General features: G+C 43.7%; 1 protein-coding gene across 2 annotated transcripts in view; it reads left to right on the forward strand.

Moving 5' to 3' along the window:
- Window positions 1-2506: 2506 nt before the first annotated feature.
- Window positions 2507-20204, forward strand: part of LOC110323052 (dnaJ homolog subfamily C member 25) — a 22218-nt gene continuing 4520 nt past the window's right edge. Inside the window, exons 1-3 of one of the 2 annotated variants that reach the window (XM_021200095.1) lie at window positions 2507-2868; window positions 17043-17195; window positions 19455-19925. In XM_021200095.1, coding sequence (XP_021055754.1) covers window positions 2542-2868; window positions 17043-17195; window positions 19455-19925 — 951 coding nt within the window. In that variant the 5' untranslated portion in view covers window positions 2507-2541. The remainder of the gene's footprint in view (window positions 2869-17042; window positions 17196-19454; window positions 19926-20204) is intronic. The other variant, XM_029540121.1, reaches the window with a different exon arrangement.

Raw genomic sequence — 20204 nt, forward strand, 5'->3', positions numbered from 1 at the left:
TTGAATGCTAGGATTACAGGGATGCACATCACTTACAACTCTTAGAATTTCCCTCTTCACAAAAAGTGGGCAGGTGTTAAGAAGGCCAAAGAGAGATTACGTTCATACAAGTCTGCTAATATTAAAAATAGGGCTAACCATAAAATTGATATTGTTTCCACCCTTTTAACCATGTCTCTCACATTGTTAGGACAGTTATTAGTCTACTTGCAGTGAGGTACACATGATAAATATCACCAGGAAGAAGTTCAAAACAGTGTTCAAACCAGCTTTTAAAAATACAGTTAATAATAATAATAATAATAATAATAATAATAATGATGATGATGATGATGATGATGATGATGATGATGATGACTGGAGAGATAGCTCAGCAGTTATGAGCACAGACTGCTCCTCCAGAGGTCCTGAGTTCACTTCCCTGCAACCACATGGTGGCTCACAACCATCTGTAACGGGATCTGGTGCCCTCTTCTGGTGTATCTGAAGATAGCTACAGTGTACTCAAAAAAAGACAGGCATGGTAGCTCATGCTTTAACCTTAGCACTCAGAGGGCAGAAGTGGTAAGATTGCCACAAATTTAAGGCCAGCTAGGTGTATAACAGTAACTGTAGGTCAGCCAGGGTTAAATTGTGAGAAAAAGATGAGAGCACACCCAAACAATAAAAATATATATATACTTTGAAACTTTTTTCTTTATTTTACTTTAAAAAAATTTTTTTGAGGTAGGGTTTCGCTGTGTAGCCCTGGCAGTCCTGGAACTCACTCTGTAGACCATTCTATAGTCCCACTCATAGAGACCTGCGATCTACCTACCTCTGCCTCCTTGAGTGCTGAAATTAAAGGCATGATGCGCCACCACCGCCTGGTTACACTTTGAAAATTTTTAATTCTGAGACTTCCTGCAGTGGTCCGAATTAGCTGTATGTCTTAGTCATTGTTCTATTGCTGTGAATAGACACCACGACCAAGTCAGCTCTTATAAATGAAGGCACTGAGTCTTGCTTAGAGTTTCACAGGTTTAATTTCTTGGGGGGGGGGGNGGGGGGCCTCGGTGGGGCCTTTTGAAAAACTCAAAAGCCTACCTCCAACAAGACCATACCTCTCAAGTCTTCTAATCTTATGAAGAGCCCCCTCAATCCCTGGCAACTAAGCATTCAAATATCTGAGCCTATAGCAACCATTCTTATTCAAACCACCACAGTGTGATTACTCTTCAAATCTGCAAGTGTGACTGTTAAAAGAAACTCCCCGTCTTGAAAAAGGTATTTGGCTCACTTTGAATTTATTTGAAATGAAATAACTGAGGTTTATAGAGGGCTAAAGTCCATATTGATACTAGAAAAATTTAACTGCATTCTTTCTGAATACCTAACATTGTCTATCAAATCTTCACTTGGTGTACAGACCAATCCCAATTGATAGGTCCCTAATACAGTTGTCAGCCAGTTGCCAATCATAGACCTGGGAAAACTGTAAAGTCAGTCCTGTGGTATATACTGGTCATGGTTAATCTTCTTTATCAACCCGACTGGATTTAGAATCACCATGGAAACACATCTCTGAGCATGTGTGAGGCTGTTTTCCAGAAGAGTGTAACTGAGGTAAGAAGAACATGGACACACCACCATCATGCAGTGAGGTGTTGGCTCAAAAAAAAAAAAAAAAAAAAAAAAAAAAAAAGGAGAAAATAAATTGGTCACATTTCTTTATTCTGATTTCAGATAATGTGTAACTAGCTACTTTGTTGCCAGGCCTTCCAGACTGTGAGGGCTGTATTCCCTAGAACGCTAAACCCAAATAAACCCTTCATCTTTGATGTTGCTAAAACTGTTGTTTATCTGAAATTCAAACTTAGTGGAGCGTGTTCTCTCCCCACCCCACCTCTTCATTTCCCTGGAAGCATTTGCAAAATCTTAAACCGTATTTTGATTGTCACAATTAGGGAGAATAGTGTTACAGGCACTTTGTGGACTGTACCGGGATACTACTAAACGTTTTATATCCTCCAGGCAAATAACTGTTTGCTCTAAAATATAAATAAGCAGAGAAACAGAGAACTAACAGGCCACCGACTTTCAGGGTTCCTGGGAGAGAAACAGTAAAATTGTCTAAATTCATCTTCAGTTTGGGTTAGAGCGGGGACGATGTCCAGGCCTGGAGACGGGATGCCAGTGCCCATTGTTCCTACGGCAGCGGATGAAGTAGCGAGGTCGAGAAGGTGGCGTGTGGCTGTGCGTGTGGACTGGGCGGCACTGGGCGGCACGGAGCGCCTCAGACGGACAGACACCTACCTCCGCCTCAGAATAGACCGCTGAGCTACCAAGGCTACCCGGTTCCGCAACACACAGGAAGCCGCCCGAGGCTGAGGCGTCCTTCTCTCCTAGCAACGCGCGGGGACGGAAGTGGCTGCGGCGCCACGCCCCCTGCGCCTGCGTACAGGCGCGGCCTGCTGACGTGGACCGGGCTGCGGGGCCGAGCCCGGCGCCGAGGAGAGCTGCCGCGGCCGCTGTGCTGGCAGAGCGGCGAGCGAGGCGGGGATGGCGGCGCGGCTCGCTTTGCGCGGGGGACCCGGGGCTGCCGGTCAGCGCCCATGGCTGCTGCTGGCGCCGCTGCTGCTGGTCCCGCTGCTGGCGCGGCCCGCCGAGGCCCTGGTGGAAGGGCTGTACTGCGGCACGCGCGACTGCTACGAGGTGCTGGGCGTGAGCCGCTCGGCCAGCAAGGCGGAGATCGCGCGGGCCTACCGCCAGCTGGCCCGGCGCTACCACCCAGATCGCTACCGGCCGGAGCCCGGGGACGGCCCCGGGGGCGCACCGCCGAGCGCCGAGGCTTTCCTGCTAGTGGCGACCGCCTACGAGACTCTCAAGGTGAGGCTCGCGGGCGCAGATGGGTGGCTGGGGATTTGGGTCTCCCAGCCGGGTGATCAGGTCCTCTACGACCCTAGCACACTGCTGCCGCCTGGACTTTTAGGAGGTCCACGTTTCCCACGTGGCCGTGGAATGAGCCACCTCGGCCCGTTAGCCAGCATGGCCACCCCCCTCCGAGGACAGTTTTGGAGGACAGCCAGTTCTGTTTTTGGACAGTTGTTATGCAAAGCTTTGCACTTACTTTATTTTTGGTGTAAAAAGCATTCTGATAACTTGAGGTGCATGCTCAGAAAGCAGGGTGGTTGTCAGTGCTAGGATCTGGGATAGGACAGAGAGCAGAAAGGTCTGGAATACTGAGTATTAACAACTGATCGTGCCAGTTTGATAGGACAGAAGTTTGGCCTCTGGGATAATGTCAATGATGACATTTACCGTAGATCTAAAGAACTAGAAAAACACACACACACACACACACACACAGCGAACTCTCAGTCGGAAGACTGGACTATGACTTTTGGCTCTGACAACTCCCGAGTGATCTTGGATAGTTGTTTTTGACTTGGGGCAGAAGATTGAGAATTACTAGTAGGAAAAAAAAAATTGGATGTGGGTAGTGATCTGAAAAAGGTTTTGTTGCCTGCTGTGCATATAGGGGGATTTAGCCTGACACCCTTTTCTTTGATTACTGCAGTATATGTAAAAAAATCACCTGTTATGTCATGCTTGAGGGAGTTATTTCTGTTTCAGGAGCCCCATCCGAAGACTGCAGCATCACTCATAGCCCTGTTACCATCCTAGCTGTGTCTCTTTCCTAGTTTTTGTTGTTTTGTTTTGTTTTCCAGCCTTCTTGTAATGACTTCTTTGGATAGCTGTATTATTGCTAACCGTGGATTCATCCTCCAGGTTGGCTTTACAGAGTTGACAATTCTGAGTCAAATTCTTCTTTCGGGCTTAGAGCAGTTTGACGTTTGTACCTATTAAGAATGTGCTTCACTGACTAAATTCTCACCAGCTAGTGAGAGTACAGTTTTTATTGGCACTTGGTTGAGGTGTGGGCGAGCAGTTAGAAAGGGGCTGAAATTAGAGGGCTTAGTCCCTGTTATTAGAGGAAAGAGTGATTGAGAGAACAGGCTTTAGAAAAACCAGAAAGAACTTGCTCCACCGGGACTGCCCAGCACATGAACCCCAAACTGTTTGCTGAGGAACGTGTGGTTCTATGCTGCCCAACCTTCCAAAGGCCTCGAGGTGCACTGGGGGCTCTGCTGAGAGAGCATCCAGGACAGAGAGGAGCAGAAGCTCTGGCATCTGTTGCCTTCACCTAGGTTTTGTGGGGCAAGAGATGGGTGGGTAGGTTGGTGGGGGAATGGTAAGGGTGTTTGGTGTTCATAAGAACTTTAAAAACAAGTGCCAGGACTAAAATGTAGTGACAGCAGGTGACATTCTCAATGGAAGGACTCCTAGGACTCAAAATAGTTATGCCATTTTCTTAGAGATCCTGTTTCCAAAGCCTAATCTGGTTGTTCTGGGTAGTTGCTTCTACAGGTTTCTACTCTGAAGTTTAGAACTGATTTATCAGCAAATAAAAAGCTAGGTAAAACAATGTGTCCACTCAAGAACAAGGATCTTCTAGGCAGTTATAAAGTGTGTTATCTGGCCTGGTGGTGCACACCTTTAATCCCAGCATTTGGGAGTCAGGGGCAGGTGGATCTCTGAGTTTGAGGCCAGCATGTTTTACAAAGCAAGTTCCTGGATAATTGGGCTACACAGAGAAACCCTGTCTCCAAATACATACATACATACATACATACATACCACCACCACCCTCTCCCCCCAAATATCTAGAGTTTCTAGAGAAAGTAACATTTTACTTGACTCTGGCAAGATGTTTGTAGCAGCTCAGAACACTTCCCAGCGGGGAACTAGAAACTTCTGGAGCTTGGCACTTGTGGAGAAAGCCCTGGGGAGTGTTCTAGCCCCAGCTCCCAAGCCGAACTACCATCAAGACACAGCAGAACTCTGAAAATTCCTGTTTAGAATTTAGATCTGAACATAGCTTCAGCTTCTCAATGGATACTGCTAGGATCTCCTCTGCTAGGAGTGTCTTCACCTGGAAAAGGACTTTAAAAGCTGTGGTGTCGAAGACAAATAGGTTGCCTGATGTGTGTTTCTGTCGTAACGGAGAACTGAGAAATTTGCCTAAGAATAACACTTCTGAGTAATGCAAAGACTTAATAAAGATGCCATCCAGTTTGGAGGATGGGTTGATCTTCCAGTTATCCCTACAGAGGCCATGCGGATTATCACTGTTTGTTTGTATCATATCCTTAGTGTGGAAGACGGATTTGTGGGGGATAAGAAATGTAGATGAACTTTGCTAGGATCTGGTCAGGTATACTGGTAGGGGAAATTGAGGTGCAGGGGCTCTGGACTCTAGGATAAAAAATGGCACTCAGAAGCCTGTTCCTAAATGTTGAGCATAAGTACATCTTCCACATTTGTGGAACTGCATTCATGTTTGACGTCCGTCAGTGGACTTGTGGTTCTGGGGTTGTGTGCTCAAATGTCCCTTTGAGAGCAAGGGTTGCAAGGTGGGCTTTGTTTATTTCCTACTTTTTTTGTTTGTTTTTTGTTTTTGTATTAAAAATAAATATAGCAACAGGACTTAAGTACAATTAATGAGACAAGAAGGTAAGACACTTGGTCATTACTAATTTAGGAACAAGTGATTCCGCCTGTGTATGAGGAGATTGAGGGAAACCCAGAGAAGGGGTGGGTGATGGAGGGCAAAGACTGTCGGTCCGTGTGCAGATGCTTATGCAAGGTTACACTTGGTTCCTGTTAGCAAGTCCTTTATAGTCCTGGGTCACGACATGACTCCAGACAGTTGTGATCTCACACAGGGCTATATGAGTTAAGCCAGTGTGATGTGGTATGCTTTTTTGGCTGTTGGGGATTGAGAGAAATCCTAGACTTTGGAAGAAAGTGGACTCACTGGCTCAGTCAGCCCCGAGTCTCCTGAGGTGGAACACTCTAGTCTGGCCATGGGTACTACTGCTGTGGCTATAGCACTTATCACACTGAGTGTAAATTTCAGGGACCCTTCTCTTGCACTAACTGCCCCTTTGTCATGTGTATCCACAGGACCTAGCACAATGTCTGGCACATCAGAGAGTGAATATTAGTTAAACTCTCATTTGGAGACAGTTGGGACAGGATGGAAATTGGAACTGTTCCTGCTGTTTGACACGGATATGTGCAGCCTACTTTGCTGTTTGACTTGAACTGTGATTTTAGAGTAGTACAGATAATATGAACCGGGCGGCTGGGAGTGAAGCAGCCTGCATGAGAGGAGACCTGTGCTTTCCACGTTCAATGGTTTAGGGCTTTAAAATGAGAGCAAACATAACTGTGAATGCAGGTAAAAATTGGATTAAAACAAAACAAAACAGGAAATAACACAGAGTAAGCAGATTCAGGAACAGCCAGAAAAGATTCAATTAGAACAATTATGGTCGGTACGAGATGAAAAAGTAGACTTGGACATTTCACAACACGACAAGAACATAGAAAAGGTCACAGGAATATTCTGGTGTGACGGTTATCTGATTAAAAGTTAGAGCGTGTAAAGAGATTAGATCTGTCTTGGAATCGAGGCTTCATAAGAACAATGCTTATTTTTCTTTTTATCAGTGGCTGAGGTGGCAGAACTAGCACTTAGAGAGAATTTGGCAAAAGGAGGATTTTGCGCTCCCTGCCGTGTGCTGTGACTCTCTGCTGGTTTCTTACTGAGATTTCTGACTCTGTCCTTTCCTGAGCTCACACAAGGTGCTGGGGAGGAGGCAGTGGAGGTACAGCTCTCTCTCTCTCTCCCTGTTTTTTTTTGTTGTTTTGTTTTTAAACCAAGAATTGAATTTTGTATATGAGCTATATACCCAGAACTTTTTTTCTTTTCTTTTCTTTTTTTTGAGATAAGGTCTTATATGTAACTTTGGCTATCCTGGAACTCTATGCAGACCAGATTGGCCTTGAACTCACAGAAATTCTACCTCCGCCTCCTCATTAAAGGCTATGCCACAATGCTGGTCTAGATTATTTATTTATTTTGGTTTGGCTTGGTTTGGAGTTAGGGCTTTCTATAGCTTAGGCTGGCTAGCCTCAAACTCTCTTTGTAGCTGAGGGTGACCTTGAACTCCTTATGCCTTGGCCTCCCAAGAGTTGGGTTTACAGGCTATTCTATGACACATACCCATCTCTGTTTTTCAATTTTAATTTTTTTAAAAAATTTAATGTTGATGCAACATCCATCTTAGTTACTCAGGCCTTGAACTCACTGCATAGGAGACAGATCTTTAACCTTATAATCAGTCTTTCTTGGTCTTCCAAGTAGCTGGATCACAGGTTTGAGGCCCCAGGGTTAGCATGACTTTAAGCTTTTATTAAGAATAGGGAGACAGGTACTTATTGTGTGGTCATACTTTCCTACAGTTCATATTTCAGTATGAGAAGGAAGCACTTTTTCTTGGGGGATTAGAGACAGATAAGCGTAGCCTGTTAGCTAGGTCTGAAAGAAAGCCACCAAGGTTGACAGCAGAGGGCATTCCTGACAGAAGGAGAACTTAAGTGCAGAGTCACGTGTTCAAGGCTCCAGGACTGAGGTACTCGCCGACCCCACTCCAGAGACTGTTTTAGGGAGGAGAAATTGACTACACTTTTTAACATTCCAAATCTTTACAGTCATGAAGATTTTAATCAGCAATTCATGGGAATTGGTATAATTAGCTGTCTGTGCTCATGGGTTCTTCATTCAGGGATTCAGCCAAACTTAGGCACAAAATTTCTGGAGGGGCAAAGAAATGACTGGAGTTCTAGATGCTTAGTTGGTAGACAGCCTGCATGCATGCATGAGGCCCTTGGGTTTGATCTCTAGCACAGTAAGAACTTGGTGTGGTAGCACTCACCTGGGAAGTTAAGAGATAGGAAGGTCAGCAGTTCAAGGCCATCCTTGATTACCCAAGAACTTTTAGGCTAGCCTGTGCCGCCTGAGACCCTGCCTCAAAATAAGTGTACTGCACATGTGCATGCTTAGCATTTCCATTGTGTTAGGTATTGTTAATTGAGGATATAGGTTATATATAAACATGTTGTTTTATGGGGATTTAAGTATTTACTGAGACCATGGACTCAAAATGCCCCCTCCCCATTCATACTGAAGCATGATATCATGAAAATATGTAAATATCTGCTATAGTTATGATGGTAGTAGACAACCACATTAAGTAACCCTTACAGAGCAGTGTTTCCCAACCTTCCTAAGCTTTGGCCGTTTAATACAGTTCTTCATTGTGGTGACCCCAACCATAAAATTATTTCTTTACTACTTCATAACTGTAATTTTGCTAGTTATGAATTGTAATGTAAATATCTGATACACAGGTATCTGATATGTGACCAGCAGAGTCAAGACCCACAGGTTGAGAACCACCGCTATAGATCATAGCCTGAAGGTGGTTTTAATTTCCCATGTCTGCTTGGATGGAGCGTGAGTACCTGCAACACTTGTAAGGACTGTGAGGCCCTGCCTGTGGTTAGTGGAAAGGTATGATGTGGTTGGTGATTTCCCGTGGGTTGGGAAAGGCGTGATAGCATTTGTACTACATTTACTTTCAGTTCTGAAACTACAACAGAACTTCTCTTATGATCCCTTAACTCGGGTCGTTGTTGCCTACTCTGTCTGAGGCTGATCTGTATACCAGATGCTTAATTCTGATGTATCCGAGTGTGACCTTGTCAGCTGCTAATCAAAGCTCTTGATCAACCCCAAATTCCTAACGTGATATAATTCTAGTCAAGAACTGACTCCTTGATAAATTAACCCCAGTTGCTCGGGCTGAATCCAGGACCTCAGGTATACTAGGCAAGTACGTCTCCACCGACCTCTGTTCCTGGCCCCAGCAGTTGGCAGTGTAACACAGCTCATGCAGGTTTATCATGAGGGAGATCTGGGATAGACAGAAGTGTGCGAAGACCTTTGCTGGGGATTGGTAACCTTCTTTTCATAGATCTGTTTCTTGGTTCTGTAGTCTAGACTGTAGAATCCATTGGAGGGGCTACTTTAGGGGATTCAGACTTAGTTTGGGGTTAGATGATGAATGGCCTGCTCCCCCTCCCCCTTTTGAGATAGTCATTATGGAGCTGAAGAGGTGGCCTTGAACTTCTTTCTGAGATTCCTGCTTCTTCCTCAAAAATACTAGAACTATAGTGCTGCACCACTGTGCCTGCTTCTTCTTAGATCCGTTATTATTTTGTGTATAGTGTTTGTGGTTTGCCCTTTACCCACTGAGAGCCAGCTCCCCAGGCCTGGGTTTGTGCAATGCTAGGGGTCAAAACCCATGTTTTGAGCATTGTAGGCAAGCACTGCCAACTGAGCTGGGCCCTCAGCTCAACTCTTTAAGCTTTGTTCAAAAGTTTGAACTTGATAGTTTGCGTAGTTACAGCAGGTTTTAAGATGGAAAAAAAACACAGCCTTACATTTATTTCAGAGAGCCGCTCAAGGAAAGTGCTGAGATGTGTTAGGGACTACAAGCCTGCAGGCATAGGCAGGCATTGCTTCATGACCAAGCCATTTCTTATGGAAGCAGCTCTCATGAGCAGTGACTGACTTAGCAGCCTGGAGCCAGCAGCATATCGCACTGTGGGGTCAAAGCACTGGGAGTAACTGTCCAGCTTCACTGTAGCTCCTCCACACCACTCTAACCTTCTGATCCTTGGCTTGTGACTGTTGTCAGGGAAAATGTTCTCCAGGAGTTGAGCGTCATTTTGTATCTCTTTGTGCGTTAATGAAATTAGAAAGTATATTTACAGCAGAGGCTGGTTCAGTCCTCAGCCCCGAATTTCTTGCAATGCTCAATAAATCTATTCCACCTCAGTGTCCTTTTTAAAGAGTTTTGCAAAAAGCCTGTGGCAGGCTTTGCATCTGTAATCCTCCTGTCTCAGTCTTCAGAGTCACTGGAATTATAGATGCTGGTGCTGCTGCTCCTCTGCTCTTTCTAGCCATGTTTTTCAATGATTACTTAGTTTTTTTCCAGTTGTTTTTATTATTAATTATTTTTTTGGTGCTGGAGATTAAACTGAAGGCTTTTGGTATGCTAGGCAAGGATTCTACCATGGAACTACACACTGAACCTTCTTAATAGAATTGTAAGTCTTTTCATCCCTATGCTCTGGGCTTTACTTTTTCTTAGACTTCTGTCTTTGTTTTTTTTGTTGTTGTTGTTGTTTTGTTTTGTTTTGTTTATTTTTATTTTTTCAAGACAGGGTTTCTCTGTATAGCCCTGGCTGTCCTGGAACTCACTTTGTAGACCAGGCTAGCCTTGAATTCAGAAATCCGCCTGCCTCTGCCTCCCGAGTGCTGGGATTAAAGGCATGCACCACCACTCCCGGCTGGCTTCTGTCTTTGTGTATTCTTTTCTATTTTTAAGCCCTTTGGGTTTTGGGGTGTGTGTGCCTGTGAACAGATGCATGAGTAACGTGTGTGGATGCACACATGTGGTGCGTGTACACACGTTTGAGTGATGTGGAAGCCGAGGGTTTATGTTAATGTTAGGTTCCTTCCTTAATCACTTTACATATTTTGTTGTTGTTTTTCAAGACAGGGTTTCACTCTGTAGCCCTAGCTGTCCTGGAACTCACTCTGTAGACGAGGCTGGTCTTGAACTCAGAGAGATCTGCTTCTTTTTGCTTCCTGCTTGCTGAGTAACAGGATTAAAGGAGTGTGCCACCACCACCTGGTACACTCATTACCTTATTTTCTGAGACAAGGTCTCTTCCTGAACCTGAAGCAAGTTGATTTAAGTCTAGCCAGCTTGCTGTAGCTTCCCTGCTCTGTCTCCTCATCCGGTGCATCAGGACTACAGAGCCCTACATGCTCACTCACTCCTCTTGTGGCTATGGTCCTCATACTTGTACAGCATAGGCATGCTCACTGAGCCATCTGCCCAGGCCCTCTGAGCTCCTCCAACTCAACTACATCGCTCTCTTGACTTTTAAGCGTTGGCTCCCACTCCTGCCTGTTTTGCCAGCTTAGTTTTTCAATAGCCATTTATCTGTAGCACAAGTAATTTTACTGTCTTTGTTAAAGACTAAACTTTAAAAGAGACTGCTGTTTTTCACACAGGTACAAAAGGAATGTATGTCAGAGATTGTGGTCTAACTCATTAATTGATAAGAAAACCTATGAGATGCCGACATCATTCCAAAGAGAAAAGTTGTGGCACGTTTTAAGTCTGATAGGGACTGCTGATGTGCTGGTAAGGTAGTATTCAGTGGCCTTTCACTGGATACAGTTTTCCTTACTGAGAACACAAGTTGTTAGCATTATTACCAGGTTTTCACAAGTTACTTCTGTCTTGGCGTTTTAAGGAGCTTATTCATAAACAAAGCACATCTCTCCAAAGTAGTAAATAAACGAGCCCTGGGGGCTGCAGAGAGTACAAATATACCCAGTCAGTTTTTCCTTCCCATTTCCCCTAATCTTCAGGCTTGCTCCCTAGTCCTTCGTTCTTATGTGGGTCACATATTCTATATAATTAGAAGCTTCAATATCATGTTCAGTATCTCCTTAGATTTTGTTTGTTTGGGTTGGGTTTTTTTTGGAGACAGGTTCTCTTTACACAGCCTTGGCTGTCCTGGAACTCACTGTGTAGTCCAGGCTGGCCTTGAGCTCACAGACATCCACCTGCCTCTGCCTCCTGAGTGCTGGGATCAAAGTGTGTGCCATTACACTGGACTCCTTTGATTGTTGTATATCCTTTTAATTACAAGTACTCCATATTCTATTTAATCACTAAAAACTATTCCTTATTGATCTTTTTTTCTTTTCTTTTCTTTTTGCATTGTTTTCAGACTAATGCCACAGAAATGTCTTGAAAATAACCAGTTATACTTCTTGCAGTTGGTCTCATACTGTGAAGCATTTCACTTTTGAACATCAGAGACAACAACTAACTCTAGTCTTGCTTTCTAGTTCTTTGCTACTACTTCCTAAATATCCCCATTGTTCCACTGTTCAGAGCTTCCGTACCTTAGCTTCTGGTTCTGATGCTTGCAACAGGTTCCAACACTTCTTACCCAAGTTCAAAGACCCAGTTCTTACCTCGATTCATCTCTTCTGTGAGCCTCACTGCCTGTGGACCCCGCAGAGTTCCTCAGTCCTTTGGTAGCACATAAAATTATCCGTTTTATTTTTTAGATCCTTCTAAAAAGGGGGATTCTTGAGGCTAGAGCTGTATCTCGCTGGTGTTTTCATCTCCCCTGTGTCTAACCCAGGGCTAATCCCTTAAGTTATGATTTGCAGAACAGGAAGATTTAAAGCTCAGGTGGAGCGCACACCTATACCATTAGCTGAGTCAGAAAGAACAGGCTTGGGTTTGAGCTCATGGAGTTGTAGTTGTTTATGTTACATTTAGAATATGCTCAAGACAGTTGAGAATCAGAGAAGCCAGGGAAAGTACATGTGTCACTAATGCATCGACTGTTGGATCATGGACTCTGTAGAGACATTAGAATGAGAAGACAGGTAAGGTATTGCACTTGTGACTGATTGGGGGACAGGGAACAAGAAAGAACATAAAACTTAGAGCAGTTAAGTTTTTTAATCCTTAGCAGGATGTAATGACCTGGAAAAAATGTAAGGAAACAAGTTTTATTTTTGAAGCATCATCATGTGTGTGTGTGTGTGTGTGTGTGTGTGTGTGTGTGTTAGTGAGCGCACATGCATGTATGTTAATAAGATTACTATGTATTTTAAAGAATGAACAAAATCTAATTACATATATTCTTAATTCCTGTCCTTTACCATCAGAAAATGCTTTCCCCATTCTGTATAGTAGAACATTTTGATGTAAAACTGTCTGCAGTATCTTACATTTCAATTCATGTTTATTGAAAGAAAGCAGTGCATAGCTTATTTTAAGCCGAGGACGTCCTGGTTTGCTCGGGGTGGGGGCGGTCATTGTCGTGAGAGGAGGAAGGCTCAGTGCTGCTTGGCGTGTGGGTTGCCTTTGCTCGCTTTTGATCTAGATATTGGTGGTTGTATTCCAGTCCTCCTGCATATGCCCAAGAGGATTGGGGATGGATGGACGCCAGCAGAAGCACCACTTACCTCTGTAGACATTAGAAACCAGGAATGTATTGCCCTGCTTGTCGAGGCTCAGGACAGGAAGAAACAAGTATAAGTTTTGATTTTGGAAAGAAGTTGGAATCTCCTGACCCTGGGACCTTAAGATCCACAATATTGCTGAAAGAAAAAGTACTACCTTATTGAAAGGTAAGATATTAAACTGTTCGACATGTTTTAGCCACATTAGCATACTTTCATAAGCTGTAAAGTCAAGCAGTCATTTCTGTCAAGCTGACATTTTTGTGATATGACACTCACCCAGCCTCGCTGGTGAGCTGCAGACCTGTGTGGCTGGAGAAAGATGTAGAAGGAGGAGACCTTAAGACACCTCTCTCTGCTTTGAAATGACACACTGACTGCCAGGCACTGAGCTAGGCCCTGGGTCTATAGAGATTAATGAACACCCTACCACTTCCCTCCTAAGAAATTCCCATTCAAGGATAAGAAACCCCTAATGACTACAATGTGATAAGTGCTATAATAAATAGGTGCTCTGTGTAATGGAGTGTTCCGGGTGAGGAGGGTAACTCAGCTGTGGAGCACTTGCCTAGCATGCTCAATGGCCTGGGTTCCATCTTCATCATCACAGAAAGCTGTTTGAGGCAGCAGCATTCATGACTTTCAGTAGTTCATAAGGTTAACAAAAGGAATAGGCTTTAATTTAGAGAGTGTTTAATGTTCAGACATGAGAAAACACATGGCATTGGAAGAGTCTACCAAAACCAGAGAGTGCTGTCTGTCGGCTGGGGTACAAGCTGGGAGGTGAGTTGGGACTGGTGTGGAGCCTTGTTGCATGCCAAGGAAATTTAAATCTGACCGTGAGGAAGCATTCATATGGGAAACCTCGGAACCTCATCTCTAAGATGTTTTATGGGAAAGCTATCACATTAATAATGTGCCTTAGTTCTAAGATGTTTTATGGAGAAGCTATCACATTAATAATGTGCCTTAGTTCTCTAGTTCGGTCTCCTAAAAGGAAGATGAGCCTTCTTGTTCTGTCTTTGCCTACTTCTTCTTGGTAGCTGTGTGTCTTAAACTTTGTAGGTTGCTGAAAAATAGGATTTTTACCCCTGTCTATTGAGAGAACTTTGTACCAACTTCCAATATTTTTTAAATTGCATGAATGCTTTCACTCAAAGATTCTTTTCATTTTGTAGAAGAACAAAAGGCTTTCCAGTGAGAGTTAAGTAAGATGAGTAAATGATAACAGCTCGGAGGTGGCCGGTGCTCGACTCTCTAAAACCAGACAGGCACATGCAGTTGTGGTGCCCCTTAGAGAAAGACACCATCCTGAGACAAGTTAGATTTGGCCCTGTGACCTTTTCTAGTCTTGTGTAGTGCCAGGCCTTAGGAAGCTCGGAACAGGCCTGGGAGAGGGGCACACTAGGTGAGCATGGAGTCACTGCTGGAGCTTTGGCTACCACGCTCTCAGGAGTCCAGTACCTGGAGTCATAAGAAGATGGTGACTCTGGGGGAGGTCTGGATATAATGCTTTAGCAGGAGTGGCATCTGTGTTCCATAGAATGTGAACTTCACTAAGAGAAGGGGAGAAAGAAGAGTGAATATCCACACACATTGGTGTCCATATACCAGGGTTCAAACACCTTGTTCTATGCTTCAACTAGGAGTGCAACAACCCAACAGCTGGACAGAGGGCTCTGGAGACTGCCGCAGAGGGTGCCGGAATCTGATTTCATTGTGGCATTTAGTTTCAAAATTACATGCAATGTAGTTGGAGCACGAAGATTTTTGCTTGGATACAGTGTGTCAAGATTGGAAGCTTGGGTTAAAATCAAGTTTCAGGCCTAATGAGGACATTTCTATAAAATTAGCCACCAGAATCAAAAACATGGTGGGAGAAGAGGGAAATTCTATAAAGATATTTAAAGTATCAAGTGAGACACCTTAAGAGATGTGCTCAGAGCTGCCTGTGTGACTGCTGTAGAGATGGCCCCTTCTAGGTTAGAAGCTGCTGGCTTGGTAAGGAATGGTCCCTTGATGGCAGAGCCTGCCATGAGAAAACCCTTTGACACGAGAATGTACTTGCTTGAATTTGAAGACTGCGTCAGCCCGATCCCGCTCTTGCTTATACATAACAGACAGTTCTTATCCTGGCCCTCCACATGGTGTCAGACAGCATTTAAAGGTACCTGTGACTACTCAATACTAACGTTCCTACACTAGTGAGACTTAAAATATTTTAAGTATGATAAATGTGGGATAACTTTTATTGAGCACTCTTACTAAAGTTCAGAGGTTTTAAAAAAAGATTTATTTAATATATTTGAATGCTCTATATGCATGCCAGAAGAGGACACTAGACCCCATTATAGTTAGAACCCATGATGGTTGTAAGCCACCATGTGGTTGCTGGGAATTGAACTCAGGACCCCTGAAGAGGAGGCATTGTTCTTAACTGCTGAGCCATCTCTCCAGCCCTAAGTTCAGAGGTTTGTTTTTTTTTTTTTGTTGTTGTTGTTGTTGGTTTTTTTTTATATAGAAAAATAACACCTGATGATTTTAGTAAACACAGGGAAGATTTTATCATTAGCCAACTTGTTATTTTAATTATAAGAAGCTAGATATCGCAGGACTCAAAAGGAGACAAGCCCTAAACAGACCCAGGGCATCTGCCACAGCAACATGGCACTCAGTAGCTTGATGGATGAGCAGTTTAGACTAGAAGGGCACCTCTCAGGTTATTATCATTATTTTGCAATGGTTTCTATTACACACCATATAGAAAACTTTGAAAAGACTTTGACTTGGTCTTAGTCTTTACCATTTTTGTAAAATGGGACAAATTGAAAATTAGGTTTCTTTTGAGATAAAACTGAATCTTTATCCAAGGTAGCTCAATAAAATGTTTATCTGTTAGATACTGACTACATAAGAAAATAAGAGATTTTTAAGAAGTATTTACTGTGATGGGAGATGCTGAAGGAGGGAATTGGAAGTGCTTGCTCTGTGTAAGCATGAGGCCCTGAGGTAAGATCCCCAGAGCCCACATAAGCAGGGTGTGGTGCTGTGTGTCTATAAACCCAGGCTTCTCCCACCGTAGAAGGAAGTGAGATGGAAGGGGGAGATGGAAGAGTCGTGCAAGCATGCAGGCCATCGAGCTTGGTGCACACAGCAGCGAACAAGAAGAGCCTGTCTCAAACAAGGTGGCTAGTAAGGACTGCCACTGAATACTGTCCTCTGATGGCCACACCTGCTGTGGCGCTCACATGCCTGTACTCACATACATAAACATGTGTACATGCAAACCCACACACATCATAAACAAACAAAAAGAAGTACATGTATCCCTAAAACATTTCAGAATTCTTTGGACAGAATCTATATGAATAGGAATAGGTTACCTTCTCTATGAGGTGGCTCTGTCACTGTTTCATGATAGTAAGTACTGCACATCTTCAAGGGGATTGCGCAGTGTCCTCTGATGTCAGAGCAGCCATGGGAAAGATTAGGACAGGCTGTATCTTTTTTACAAAGAAAGAATGAAGCTCAGAGAAAGGTCATAAATCTAGACTTTGACCTTTGTGTTATCTCAGAGCTGTCTCAGTGTTGTAGAGATGGTTAGGCACAGACTGGCTTTACCTGCTTTTTGCTATCTTAATCATTGCTTTCAGCAGAAAACTTTCTAGACAAAGCTGAAACCTGATTGTGAATATAAATAGTAGATGAGCCACATTTCCTTTCTGTGGTTTATGAATAAGTGTCAGAATGTCCTTAAGTTACAGGAACTTAGTATTGTTTTATAGCATTAACTGAAGGTTATTTGTTGTCAAAATGTTGGGTTTCCCAAGAATACTAATAATTCTAAAGAATTTGGGGAATGCTTTTATTCTGTCTTTATACCTAACATACGGTTGGTATACATGCCTCTAAGAGTATTGGAAAGTTTTTTGACTTGATATTTTATTAAAGTTAACAGATCACAGACTGAGGCTCTTAATGAAATACCATGTAAAGTCGCATCTCCTTCACTTCCCAGGATGAAGAAACACGGAAGGATTATGACTACATGCTGGATCACCCAGAGGAATACTATAGCCATTACTACCACTACTACAGCAGGCGCCTAGCCCCAAAAGTGGACGTTAGGGTGGTGATCTTGGTCAGTGTGTGTGCCATTTCAATGTTTCAGGTGTGTACTCATGAATATATATATATAGCTCTGTGTGTAAATATATTTCTGTTGCCTAGTGCCATTAAATCTGTATTATAAATATACTTTGTAAATTGGTTTCCAGTTGAGATTTGTTTTTTAGGATTTTTTTTCATTGTACATATTCATTATGCATGGTGCTGTATCACATGATGCGTCTCTTCACACACACGTGTGTCACACATGTGCACACCCTCTCCCAGGCCCCTAGCAGGGGAGGCTTTGTCATCAGGGAGTCTGAGGAACTATGGTGACTAGTCTAGCAGTTGCTTTTCTATTGCTGTGATAAAATATCAGGACAGAAATAACTTGGAGAAGGAAGAATTAACTGTGACTTACAGTTCCAGAGGGAGTCCCTCACAGTGAGGAAGGTATGGTAGCAGGTGGCCCTGACTGATGACTTCCACCATAGTTCATCATGGGAAAGTGGAGAGAGGCTATACACTCTCAAAACCCACTCCCAGGCTTGCACTTCTTCTAGTACAGCTCCACACCCTCGATGTTTCAGACCCTCCCAAACAGTGCCACCAAACACTTGAAGTTACAGGACAATTTCCATTTAAACCACCTCAAATATTGCATACTATAAAACAAACAAGAAACGTTTTTCTCTTCTCCCTCCTAAGAGTATTTGGCCACCACATAACAGCCAGATCATATCGTCGCCTTTATAGGACTTTTCAGTGGTTTCTCATAAACTTGGGAAAAGTTAAGAACCCCTTGACCATGGCCTAATAATAATAATAAGGCTGGCTTCCCATTGGCTGATGCTATGGTGCTTGCCTTCATTAGTACTCCCAAACACCGCACACAGTCCTGCATCCCTGGAGGAGCCACTGCTCACATTCAAGGAGGTAGAGGGACTCTTGGTGTGGTTTGAAACTACCACAGAGTCAGAGTTGAGCCTGGAGTGATGTCCTCTCTGTTAGTCTTAAGCTAGCCACGCCTCTCGAGTGCTCGTCTGGAGGGAGAGGGCTCCTCAGGAAGAAAACAGTCAGCAGCTTTGAGAACTACTTTTAGTTTTTAAAAGGCTTTATTCTTATGTGTATCTGTGTTTGCCTGCACATATGCGTGCGTGTGTAACCACCAGTGTGTGTGTGTGTGTGTGTGTGTGTGTGTGTGTGTGTGCCTAGTGTCTGTGGCGGCCAGAAGAGGGTGTCAGCTTTCCTGCAATTGGAGTTACAGGCGGTTGTATGTATCCGTTTGGGCTTCTTATATGTCTGCCTCAGTTCCCGAATCATGACACGGAGACTTATGAATTATTACTGCCTAGGCTTGCTCCCTAACTAGCTCCTAACTGAGTTAACCCATTTATACTATCGCATGTCTGTGACATGGCTGCTTCCCTCTCCTCGGTTTCATATGACCAACTTTCTCTGAGTCTGGGTGTTGAATCTTCCGATTCGGACTATCTCCCAGAGTTCCAGTCTCTCTCTTGGAACTCCCACCTTCTGCTTCCTGCCTTTTGCTAATAGGCCATCAGCTTTTTATTGACAGGTGTTGCTTCCAGTCAGTACATGAGACATTCTCCCTATAGTTGTGTGAGCTGGAAAACAAACGGAGGTGTTCTGCAAGGAGATCTTGTGTTCTTAATCTTTGAGCTTTCTCTCTAACCCTGGAGATTGCTTCTCTAGGTTAACTGCTAGAAACAATATTCAGCTTCTTAATAAACACATAGGTGGTGTATTTCAACTCCTAGCATTTGTAGAAGGATTGCCCTCCTCTTCCTGCTGTTTCTGGTAGATCCCAGGGGTTACTCGTGTGGGAACTGAACCAAATGCATAGAGTTCCAATATACTTGAGTCTATGTTTCAGAATGTGGTAAGCATTCCTGTCAGACTTGTAGATGGTTTAGGAAGGAGAAAAAAGAATAAAGTTGCCTGAGATCACACCCTTCCAATTTTAAACAAATGTCTTACTAGCTGCTATGCAGTTTAATCTTATTCTGGCAGGCAAAGGGAAGGAGGTGTCATACTGATGAAGATCTTCGAGGTCACTGTTGTCACTGGTTTTCTGAGATAGGTTCTTTCTACTTCGCCCCGGTTAGTTTCCAACTCCTGATCCTCCTGCCTCCCCTGCCAAGGGCTGGTGCCAGGGCAGGAGACTGCACACCTGACTGAGGTCCTCAGTTTCCGTCAGCCAGGTTTCTTGGGGGCATTCACAGGGATTTCTGCTGTGGCTTTCTTTTGATGAGTTTTGCTAGTAAAATGACTTATTTTTATTTATTTTGTGTTCTAGTATTTCAGCTGGTGGAATAGCTACAATAAAGCAATCAGCTACTTAGCCACAGTGCCCAAGTACCGCATCCAGGCAACAGAAATCGCCAAGGAGCAGGGACTGCTCAAAAAAGCCAAAGAAAAAGGGAAAAACAAGAAGTCCAAAGAAGAAATCCGTGACGAGGAGGAGAACATCATAAAGAACATTATAAAAAGTAAAATAGACATAAAGGGGGGCTACCAGAAACCCCAAGTTCGGGACCTCCTCTTGTTTCAGGTCATCCTCGCCCCGGTTCATCTGTGCTCTTACATAGCCTGGTATTGTAGGTGGATCTATAACTTTAACATCAAAGGCAAAGAGTACGGGGAGGAAGAGAGACTTTACATCATCCGTAAGTCCATGAAGATGTCCCAGTCTCAGTTTGACAGCCTAGAGGACCATCAGAAAGAAATGTTTCTCAAGCGGGAGCTTTGGATAAAGGAGAATTACGAGGTGGGTGCCAGTGGCTGACCCCAGCATGTGGTCTCTGCCACACTGCAGGTCCATGGAGTCACTTCAGAAGTTCCAGAGTTCAAAGATGACTGCAGCTCCTACTTTTATTGAAAATGTGGCTATGTTTTATAATGGGACAGTGGGTATTTAACTTAAATTTGTTTTTTGCCTTTTCTTTTTTAAAGCTGTACTTAAAACACTCTAATCAGCTACTCCCGGTGAAAAACTAAGAGTAATCTAACTGTCAGATTGCAGTGCAGTGGCCTGTGCACGGGATCT

The sequence above is a fragment of the Mus pahari genome, chromosome 6 (genome assembly GCF_900095145.1).
Source record: "Mus pahari chromosome 6, PAHARI_EIJ_v1.1, whole genome shotgun sequence".
NCBI classification, from domain to species: Eukaryota; Metazoa; Chordata; class Mammalia; order Rodentia; family Muridae; genus Mus; species Mus pahari.